Here is an 11,629-nt window from a genome sequence, read left to right as displayed (position 1 = left end):
AGCTATCACTTTCCCATAGCTATATTTTTAGAGTAGCGACACAACTTGCTAACACTCAGTAAAAAAAAAAAAAGGTATTTTAATATTTTTTACTTCTACCATAAGTTAGGGATTTACTAATTACTAATTAGCTAATCTAGTTAAAAGTTAGCAAAACTATTAACCTGGCTGAAAGTAATGGAGCTGAAAAGCAGTAGTAAATAATGTAAACATATGGGTAGCTGTTATATTTTTAGATAACACTGTTATAAATTAGCAACAAAAAAAAGATTAATTGTTCAGCATAATTTATAAAAAATTGGTAAATTCTAGTAAATTACAAGTAGTAAGTCCTAACAGTCAATCTGTTAGCAAATAGCTATAATCATTTTTAGCTAAATGGATTAACAGCTGAAAATATTAGATAATGCTATCCAAAAAAAAAAAAGAAGAAATATTAGTTTAATATGTTGGCCATTTTTTTTAAGTTGGTGAGAAGTTAAACCTAAAGTTTTTATTTAAAAGGTGTTATCTACATGTATATGAAAACAGTAGTAAATAGTAACAAAGTACAGAATTGCTAGCTAACACTACAAACAAAAATTGAAACTAAACTGTTGAAACAGACTAGCATGTTAACATTAGTAACAAACACTTGTGAATTATTTACTCAAGGTTTTCCTAGATGGTAAAGTATAAGCTAAATTTATGGATTAACAGTTAAAACTGTTAACTAATGCTACTAACAACATTGTAAGCTAGGTTAATGGATAAATAGGACAGTATTTTGCTAAAAGCTGTGATTAAACATTTGAAAATTACTTACTAAAAGTATATTAAACTGTTAAAAAAAACTAAAAACATAAATTGAAAACTAAAAGGGAGATGAAGTTAACTATATGTGCTCAAATGAACAATGTTTGGTTTTGGCTCTTCCTCATGATACTAAAATTTGTGTTCACTGTCTAATTTGCTTGAAACAATGAAGTACCTGGAAGATATAAGGAAGTGTTGCAGTTCAATCGCTACTAAACAAGCCACAATTAATGTTGCTCCAGTCACTCTCAATGTGCAAGTCATGCTTTGTGCCCAGTTAACTTTGTTTCTCATCCTTTGACGCTTTGTGCCTGCTGTTGCAAAGAGGCGAGATGCAGTGACATGAATGCTGATTAGTTCTGTCCAGATTGTTGAAAAGGGCAGCCTGACGTTATTTACTCTCGCTCATTTTCACTCAAAAGGAGAGCTGTACAACAACACCGGCCGAGTCAGAGACAGTGGAGGGTAAAAAATGCACATTGTAAGCAAAGCACAGCAATCGCTATGGAGCTGAAAGCTCTGACCTGCAATCACATGACAGTAAATCATATAGAGAGGGAAAGCAGAACCCTGCACATCAGGAGTTCTCTTATGTGTACAAAACCCATCATCAGTACCATTTGTTTTCTGTCCTTTTCCAAAGTTTCTTACAATTACTGCTTTGTCATTACGTTAAGCAGTAAATAACTTACTACTTTGAGTTCTGTCAGATCTCTTTGCTCCACTCCTCACTGCTATTTTTGTGCAACACCTAAATTTGGTACGGCCGAGCGTCACCTTAAATGTTTCTTTATGTGACAGCGTGAGAGTTAAAGAAGGAATCTCTGCAGTCGCCACCAAACAAAGATTCCTCAGATGTGCTGTCTCCATTGCAGGGGTTGGCTTTGACAGAGATGCTAGTGTGCGTTGCTCGCTCGTTCACTCGCAGTCTTTGCTTCAGAGGAGACGGAAGCTGAGGAGACGGAGGACTGTTGCCGGCGTTCCGAGACAGGTGCAGCGAGACTTAGGTATGTTCCTTAAACTGACACATGCGAACACAAACTTGATTCAGTTTCGTTTTTCCTCTAGTACTGCTTTCTGAACTAAATGCATAGTTAAATAGTATATATTTTTTTAACTCAGATAATTACTAAAATACTATCTGGACTACTTTGACTATTGTTTGAATTATCCTGAAACAAATCCAAACTGCTCCTAAATTACTGTGCATAGTTGTGGTAATCTTGTCAATCTTGTCACATGCTTGCTTTGCTTGATTTTACCTAGTGGACCTTGTTAGCATTTATTTTTCACAACCTTTTCATAGTTGTGGGGCTTTAAATGTTTCTCATGTTTGCTGAATGCCGTTTAATTCCACCACACAATTGGCCTAGTATCTGGTATTAAGTAGGATGGGTTTTTTTTGCATTTTTGCATTTTTGCATTTACTTGTGGCTGGCAAACAACTTCCCCTGACTTAAAAAAATACCAGAAGCTTATAATAAGAGGGAAAATGTTTATTTTAAGATTTTTTAGACAGCACGATACCTACCTACTACACATTTATTCATCACTGTTGTTTTGGACTGAGTTAGTACCCAATTCAGACTTGTAGATGTATGTATTCTATTGAATACAGTGGTTCTCCAAAAAATACATTTAAAGAACTTCATATGGGTACTGTTTTCTTTCTACCAAACTACAGCTACCAAATTTAACTGTGTATTAAGAAGTGTGCATCTATCAGTGTTGCAAACTGTATTTAGTGGTTAACTATCCCTATAATATTTTCATTGGACCATCAACAGCAGAGTTGATGGAAAATAAGATGGGAAGATGCAACGTGCCGGTTGGAACTCCCCCCCACCCCACTCATACTGCTCATTTCCAGCTCCATATTAGTTTTCTTGGACCATGCTTAGAGTAGCTTTGCATGATTCACAGTTCAAAATAATGCTTGTTTATGTTTTTCTGGGCCTTAATGCAGACCGTCCTGTCCAAAACAAGCTGTACAGGTCCTCCCACTGTATGGCTGAAATGATCATATTTGGCATATCCCTTCTCAGTGACATCGTCACAAACCAAGAATAGAAAAACTGCCTGAAAGAGTATTTCAAGCATGTTTGACTCACAAGGATTACTTCTACATATATACTTGATTTTCTTATTTGAAACTTTGGCCATGTTTGATTTGAGCATCCGCAATTGTAGCAGTTTATATATGACAGAACATAAAGACAAGCATTACAATAGACACAAATCCCTTGCAGTTTCTCTCAGGAAGGGCAAAAGTGTAAAGATCTGCCAAATCAAACGTGCAACCACCTCCTGTGGTGACACTTTGTGACAAGTGGAGCACCTGAAAGTATTTTTTTTATAACAGGTTACCTTTAAATACATGAAGAAAGACGTTTGAATTTCTTATTCTTGTATTTTGTGTGCGTCTTGCTTCTCACAGATTCTGATGACTCTCCTGGCTCCAGAGAGCGGACAGTGATAGTTCACGCCAGTGCAGATATCACCCCTTCCATCCAAGAGTTTGCCAGCCATCTCAACACCAGAGACTCCGGTTGTCAGACAGAAGACTTTTTGATCTCAGGAGCACCATCTCGAAGGAGGATCAGGCTCCAGAGAGGCCCGGGAGTCTCCCTCTCCCTCTCACATTCTGCAGGAAACATCTCCTCCCTCCCTGAGACCTCGGACGCCATGTTCAGTGCCTCCGTTGGAGCACACCTGCGTTCTCGGAGTCTGCCCCGAGACACCAGCCGAATGTTGGACAACGGACATAACGACAGCGACGATGAGGAGGACCTTTCCCCCTTCGACACTGAGGGGTTTCTGACTGGATCTAGGAAGTTGACTCTGAAGGATGAAGAGGAGAGTACTGATGACCAGGCCATGTCTGAACACCAGCTAGGAAGCCTTAAGTACAAGCAGCTGTCACAGAGTCCGGAGCGCAGCTGGATGGAACGGACCAGATCTCACCTGCCTAGAAAAGCTGACATGGGCAGCTGTGAGATCTCATCTAGCTCGGACACCTTCAGCAGCCCTATGCACTCCGTCTCTGCTGCAGCAGTGCTGGGAGGCCAGATAGACCATAAGGAGGACCACCAGTCCTCCAGCGGGAACTGGAGCGGGAGCAGTTCCACATGCCCCTCCCAGACATCAGAAACAATCCCTCCTGCCGCATCTCCACCTCTGACCGGCTCCTCCCACTGTGACTCTGAGCTCTCTTTAAACGCTGCCACTCATACTAACGATGACCAGACAGGCTTCTTGCTGGACCACTATCAGGGCCTCAGGACCCAAAGAGCAGGCTCCTTCTCCTCCACAGCTATGGACATATTAGAAGAAGTTGGTGTCAGCAATCCCATCGAGGGGGAGTGGAGTTACCCCAATCCGGAGCCTCCGGGGTCACAGGGCTTCAGCCCCGAGCCAAGCAGAGAGGCTGAGAGCAGTCTGGGCTGCCCCAGTTTCACCAGTATGGCTACCTGTGAGAGCAGCTTCTCCGACAAACCACCGTCAGAGAAAGCAGACACCGTCTCGCACTACTCTGTGGACAACGAAGGTTACTACACCTCCATGCACTTTGACTGTGGCTTGAAAGGTAGCCAAAGCTTCACTTATAATAACTATGCACCCTCAGGCACTGACTGTGGCCTGTCAGACTCAAGTGGTCACATGACACTGGGAAGACGCTGCCTCTCCTTAAAAAAACCAAAGGTGAAGCCATCGCCACCTAAGAGGAGCTCCTCCTTAAGGAAAATATGCAGTGAGGGAAACATCCCTATTAAGAAAGAACCAAAGATTACATGTGGGCAGCAACTTCATCTGTCTGCAAAGGAGAGGAAACTGCAGCTGGCTTTGTCTGGCTCTCTGGCTCACACTGAAAACTCCTCACTGGTCAGAGAAACCCGGGTAGGCTGGGGGGTTGAGGGCTCAGCTGATCTACCCGACTTAGTCTCCACAGATACACATTCATTTAAGGATGAGGGGGTTTTGCAGTCAGACTATGCAGATCTGTGGCTCCTGAATGATTTGAAATCCACAGATCCTTACCGATCGTTGTCAAACTCCAGCACAGCTACAGGTACGACGGTTATTGAATGCATCAAGTCACAGGATAGCTCTGAGTCGCAGACGTCCCAGTCTGGCTCCAGAGCTACCACCCCTTCACTTCCATCAGTCGAGGAAGATTTCAAGCTCATATCCCCAGAGAAGTTGGCAGGCCTGGCAAGCCCATCCAGTGGCTACTCCAGTCAATCAGAAACACCCACCTCCTCATTTCCCTCTACCTTTTTCCCTGGGCCACTGTCTCCATCAAGTGGTAAAAGGAAGCCCAAAGTCCCAGAGAGGAAGTCCTCTCTCTCATCACTGTCACTTCAGTCACTGTCCTCTAGGGATGGTGCAACCTCAAAGAGAGATCTGGAGCTGCCAATTATCCCTCCCTCTCATCTCGACTTAAGTGCCCTTCATAGCATCAACAACAAGGCGACAGCTTACAAGACCCAGATGCAAATCCTTCACCAAAACAAACAAAAAGCAGCAGTGTCAGCCAAGCCTATAGTACCTCACAACCCAGAGGTATTCAACGCCCATTGCCTGTCCATTACACCCACGGTGCTGAACTCAGTACACCTCCGATCGATCAGTAAGGAGCAGCATGAAAATCACACCACTTCCAAATTCCAATATCCCACTGTGAACTCACCTAGCAAACTTTCCACTAGTAAATCTTTAGAGCTTAAGAGTCCCGCACTGTACAACTCACACCACCATCATCTTCACCTATCCTCAAAGGAGTCAGGTGTGTTTACCTCAAATGAAGAGCTTACAAGTGGAAGGTCAGCATGTGAGACTGAGACGAGGAACGAGCCGGAGCAAGAGGCTCCTGCAAAGTGTGTGACAACAGTCAGGCTCCAGTCAGACTCATGTTTGGACCAGAAAGGTCCAGAAGTCCCCGAACAAACCAGAAGTCAAGAAAGAGAGACCTGTAGAGAGCTGCCAGAAACACCTGCCTGCCTCGGAGACTTCAGCTCACAGTCTGAGACTTTACAGCAACAGCACTCTGAAGAAGAAGAAGAAGAAGAGGCGTATCCTCCTCCTCCTCCTCCTGTCCTACACAGTTCCCCCAATAGACCCAGCAGTCAGGATAAAGTGCCTGCTACTGACAGTCAGTCGGAGACGCTGCAAAGCAGTCCAATCAGCAATGAAGACAGCAAAGAAATGGATTCATTGGGCGAGTCATCCGAATGTATCTCACAGGAAAGCAAGGAGTCCATGCCAGACATGGAGGACTATTTTAGTAAAGGTAATGACTTAATGTCCTTGTGATCCCCTCCTCAACCCCAGTTTGTACTCAATGCAACTCTCTGCTCTGCACCTTTTTCTCCTGCTTTTTGCCTCTGTACTGTCTGTTGCAGTCATTAGCGCTGCCACAGCAATAAGGTCTGTCATCTCTGTGTGGAGTTTGCATGTTTTCTGTGTGCCTGTCTGGACTTCCTCCTGTGACACAAAGCTGTGTGTGTGTTTGGGTAACTGGTGATTCTGAATTACCTGTAAGTTTGGATGTGAGACTGTGTGGTTATCTGCCTCTCTCTGCTCCTGTGAGGGACTGGCAACCTGCTCAGGCTGATATGATGTACCCTTCATTTTGCTCTGTGACTGCTGGGGTAGACTGCAGCCCCTCTGAGACTGTAAGCTGGATAAACATTTAATAAAATGGGTGGATGGAGGTCAATTCTGCCTGTTTTTGTCCCTACGTTCTTCCAATTGTGGGAATATTCTCTGAAATAGGACTTATGGCTCAAAAAATTGCTGACCCCTGTAAAGGATCATAGAGCTTGTTAATTGTGAATAAAAGTTCTAGGATGGAGGTGCAAGATAAATTTTAAGGGTGCGGAAACGATCTTTTTTATGTATGTAAACTGAATCTCTTCTGTAATTTTACTTATACAAAAGCTGCTGAAACTTGATATATCTAATAATTGAATGAGCGTTTTGAACAAAACAAATTATGAAAAATTGCTAAATGGTTGGTTAGTGTGGAATATACAGGATGCAGTATATTCATATGTGTGAAATGTTCCTGTTAACAGACTCCACTCTCAGTGACAGCACTCTGTCCTCAGTGCATGATGAGTCAAGGCCAGAGGATGACACCGTGTTTCTGTCCCCCACTAAATCTCGCACCACTGAGGATTTATTCGCTATGATACACAGGTTAGTATCTTAGATAGATAGGATTTTGTTTGTGTATACTCAAAATGTACAGAAATTCTTTAATCAATGTGGTCTTCTTCAGGTCTAAAAGGAAAGTGTTGGGGAGAAAAGACTCTGCCGAGTTGGGTGTGAGGAATCGCCTCGGTGGCGCTTCGGGGAACACGCCACCTAACAGCACTGCAAGCTCCCCTATCTCTGTGGCATCACCTTCCTCCGCTGTGACCCCACCTGGCCTGCACAGAGTCCCCGGTCCCATCTACAGGAATGCAAAAAAGTCCAGCACCTCCAACGAGGAGTTCAAACTACTGCTGCTTAAGAAAGGAAGCCGCTCCGACACTAGTTACCGCATGTCAGCTACAGAGATCCTCAAGAGTCCCATCACCCCTAAATCACTTGGAGACACTCTAATGGAGTCACCCAGACACCCCGACGACAACACCTTCCCTCAGCAGCAGCCCCAATCAGGACAAGACCACCTTTCCAGCCCCTACTTGAAAACCAACGCAGAGGGCTTTTCACCGAAATCCTTCCATACATCTGCGGCCTCAAGGCAGGGACGCTCCAGGATCCCACCACCTGCCAACAGCAGCCGCTACAGCATGCGCAGCAGGCTGTACTCAACGCCCATGCAGGCCATCTCTGAGGGTGAGACAGAGAACTCGGATGGGAGCCCTCATGACGACCACTCATCGCAGGGCTCCACATAAAAAAAAAAGCAATAATTAAGTAATTTTATTAGTTTACAGCAAACAGACAAACAAAAAAAGATGGACCAGAATGAGGAGAGAAGGAGAGAAAATTAGACGAACGTGAACATTTTTTAAAGAAAATCATAAATTTAGTAATTGATGGTGTTTTATACAGACTGCATTTCTAAGAAAACATCTTTATGAAATGAACAGTTGGCTCTTGTTTTGCGTCTGCATTATATGGAAAAATATGATTTACAAACCGGAAAATCTTCTCAGTTCTAAATTTAAACGGGGACCTATTTTTCTTTTCTTTATTTTCTATCATATATGTATGGAATTTCGACTTATTAACTCAAAATTTTGAGAAAAGTAACTCCAAATTTAGAGTTAGCTTTGCCAATCTACGTGAATGACGTCATTTTCTTGTTAACCAGAAGGATATGGCGAGTTACTAACTCAAACTTTTGAAGAAAAGTAAGTCAAAATGTTAAGTTACTTTTTGAGAAAGATAACTCGAAATTTGGAGTTATGAATACTTTTTTTTTTGTGGCGGAAACAGGCTTCCATATATATGTGATGCTCATAGCAACACATGGCCAGAGTTCAAGGTATAATAATGAGGTCAGTGCACCTAAAAGTAATCTTTTTTGACCTAAAACTCTGTCAGAATTAATGGAGATCCCCAGTATGGTCAGAGGCGGTACCATCCCATATAAAATAAATAAGCATTATTATGAACTGTGAATCACTCTAAGTTACTCTAGAGTCTGCAAATAAAAGTATGGAGCTGGAAATGAGTTTAATAGCTGTTCTGTTAGTTTAAGGCACATTTCCCAAAGTCTTGTAGACCCAACCCAACAACGTAACGTTTTTAGAAATAAGCAAGAGAAGTTGATCTGTTATAATTAACCGTATGTATTCTGTGAATACAATTAGACGGACATTTCCTCTAACCAGTTACATCGAATGATTTTAATACCCTCAAAATGAACATCAGAATTGACAAATGTCAACATTCAGTCCCTATTCATATTTCCTGTAAACAGAATTGATACTATGTATATTTTACTCAGTTTGTCATATACTAAATTATATCAAAGCTTATTATTAGAATATTTTAACATACTGTACATATAGCAAGAAATGGAAGACGTAATTATTGGTGAGACAGGAAGTGTCAAAGCCGAGCACTAACTTGACAATCTCGTGAGACAAGAAAGGAGCAGGTGTTAACATGGGACATGAAAAAGTGATCAAAAAGTTCGAGGCAGGGAACTCGGAGAGCTGGAAGAGAATGCTGAAGTCATAAAGAAAAACTTACCAATGGTCATTTCTGGTTTGCTGACATGATGTGTTTATGCATTGTCGAAAGAGGCAAGTGGAAAGTACTCAGAGGATCAAATATGCCTTATTTTATCCAACAGGAGAAAATATGTGGTGAAGCAGCTGAGGTCACAGCAAGTTGAGTGTTTTTGTGAGATTTTTGATTGTATGGTTAAATATGGAGCCGGGTTATTAAGTCTCTTGAAAAGAGAAATGTCTGGATTTGGCATTTTCTGCCCCTCAATATTCAAAAAAATATAACTTCTATATTTTCTGTCTCAAACCAATCTAAATATATTTATTTTTATAACATACACAAAAAACCTTTGATCAAAAATATGCAATGAAGTGCTGGAATTTTTATTTTTTATTCACATACTTATTTTGTTCATAAGAGATGTGTTTTAGATCGTATACGAGACACTGGTTGCAGAGACAAATTGGAAACTTAATTATAAAATTTCATTAAAAATGTAATTAAACGCCAAAAATATAAATGTAAGGTTTTGGTTGTAACCCTGGTATATTTTAGTCCCATGTATTCACCATAATTTTATAAGTACATGGGGCTTATTGGAGTGATGGTACTCAAACATTATGCAAAACTGGCAGAAGCCTTGTTCTTCCCTGTAGGTATGCTGTCAATACCCTTTTAATTTTCATATTAATAGCACTATATAACAGGGTACACAATGAGTTAAGTCTGTGAACCTTCATTCCAACTGTTTTTTTCCTGCACTGACAAAATGATGTTTGTGAAGTTTTTTGTCTCTTGCTGTACCTGGAGATATTTATAGATGTGTACATGCAGCTGTTTCCCTTAATAATATTCACACCCCGAGGATGCTTTAGGAGTGAAGTACAGAAATGCTTCTACCAAAGGCTAAAAACACGTGGTGGCATTGAACTGTTGTCGTTTACTTGACTGAAATGTTCTTGAAAACACAAACCAATAATAAAGAACTAAACTTACGGTACTAGATGCATTTCATCTAGATACAGACCAACCTCTGTATACAGTACTTGTAGGTTTTAGTGGGGGTTTTTTGTACAAACTTGTAAATTAAATAACGTTTTAGAATTGTTACAAAGGTTGTTGAATTGCTTCTTATGTAAAATAAAAAAAACATGTTTTTAAAGTTTACATTAATTTCAGACCTTTGTATATTTTTGAGCTGTGGAACACATTGTCTTGTATTTATTTTTTAGTAAGCGTTCTTGAAATCCCATAGTAAATCCTATCAAAGCCAACTGCTAGCACAACAGGCTGCTTAGCAAATGTGTATAAAAAGATGAATAAATGTGACTGCTTTGAAAATGTCTCATGTATCTTTAATTTCTGGCTACTTCAGATCAAAATACCAACCTTTCTTCACGTGTTGCACTCTTACAACACAGCCTGTCTGATAGACTCGCGAGTAGGGATGGGTACCGGTATCGCACCGGTTCTGACATAAACGGTAGTAACCAGACCGAAAAGCAGCGCACATTTCGGTGCTTTTTTTTCCTGAGCTGTAATACACTTTAGATTCTAGCCAATCATTTTACGTTTCCGAGGATAGTAGGCGGGCCCAGGTACGTATGTTCTTTTAGAGCAGAGCTACAGATTAAAAATGCCCAAGGCGAAGCGGTCAAAAGTCTGGCTGTACTTCACAGCAAAAGATGCAAACTCAGCAGCCTCCAACAAGTGCTTTAAACTGATACTGTGATCCGATGAAACACCTGGCGACGCATAGCGTTTTTTTTTTAAAGCCGAGAAATGTGCGTATTTGATAGCTTGCTGCAAGACCTCACACCATGCACATCTACTGGGGTGTGGTGCCCCCGACCGGAGTTAGCAACATCCCCCAAAAACCGGAGTAGAGTCCTGGCCCCTAGCCCTGCCAGTGTAGCAGAAATGATGACGGATGATGAAGGCAGCAGCAGCCGTTCTTCTCTGCATGAGTAGCTTAATGTTGTTTGTGTGTAATTTACGTTGAGTAGGCTAACCACGTTATTACATTAATGCATGTAAGGTGAACTAGCAAACATCATCATAGCTACATGCGGCTGTCTTCTTGTTTGATGGCAGATGCTCCCTTCACCCTGGCCAAAAAGGCTAAAATGACCAAAGAAAAAGTGGGAAACAGCTGAACATGAGAGGTTTTTGGATAAAGTTTGTGTTTTTTCCATTGTCTAAGCACTGCTTCCAGCCAAGAGTGATACCATGTATGCCCCATAGCTGCATTGTTAACTTTTTACAAAAAAACCAGCTGAACATGAGAGGTTTTTGGACCGACCAATTTTGTGTTCTCCATTCTTTAAGCACCGGTTTGGCACCGGTATCGGATAAAACCTAAACGATACCCATCCCTACTCACCAGCCCCTTTGTCATTAATACATCATGTTGAGATATTTTTATAACACATTTCTATTCGACTTTGCATTTAGTCATTATGTTCAGCTTACTATTTAGATATAGTTACCTACTCTTTGTATGTTTAATGCCTGTTTATCCATACCATTAGTTATTTACAGTATTTCATAAAAGTGAGTACACCAGTCCGTGAGTCGTTTGGTACCGGGCCGCAAGAGTTGAGGCTCAGGTGTGAAATTTATGTTTTTCAGGGTTTTTATT

General features: G+C 41.3%; 1 protein-coding gene across 5 annotated transcripts in view; it reads left to right on the top strand.

The window, feature by feature from the left end:
- Positions 1–10,331, top strand: part of nhsa (Nance-Horan syndrome a (congenital cataracts and dental anomalies)) — a 70,899-nt gene extending 60,568 nt beyond the window's left edge. For all 5 annotated transcript variants that reach the window (XM_040039801.1, XM_040039800.1, XM_040039802.1 and 2 more), the window contains 4 exons: positions 1,671–1,802; positions 3,233–6,085; positions 6,873–6,996; positions 7,079–10,331. In XM_040039801.1, coding sequence (XP_039895735.1) covers positions 1,671–1,802; positions 3,233–6,085; positions 6,873–6,996; positions 7,079–7,703 — 3,734 coding nt within the window. In that variant the 3' untranslated portion in view covers positions 7,704–10,331. The remainder of the gene's footprint in view (positions 1–1,670; positions 1,803–3,232; positions 6,086–6,872; positions 6,997–7,078) is intronic.
- Positions 10,332–11,629: the final 1,298 nt, after the last annotated feature.

This window comes from Simochromis diagramma, unplaced genomic scaffold (assembly GCF_900408965.1).
Source record: "Simochromis diagramma unplaced genomic scaffold, fSimDia1.1 OVJJ01000026.1, whole genome shotgun sequence".
In the NCBI taxonomy this organism is placed as follows: Eukaryota; Metazoa; Chordata; class Actinopteri; order Cichliformes; family Cichlidae; genus Simochromis; species Simochromis diagramma.
Note: the sequence above shows the minus strand (reverse complement) of the source record. Positions and strands in the feature narration are given on the sequence as shown.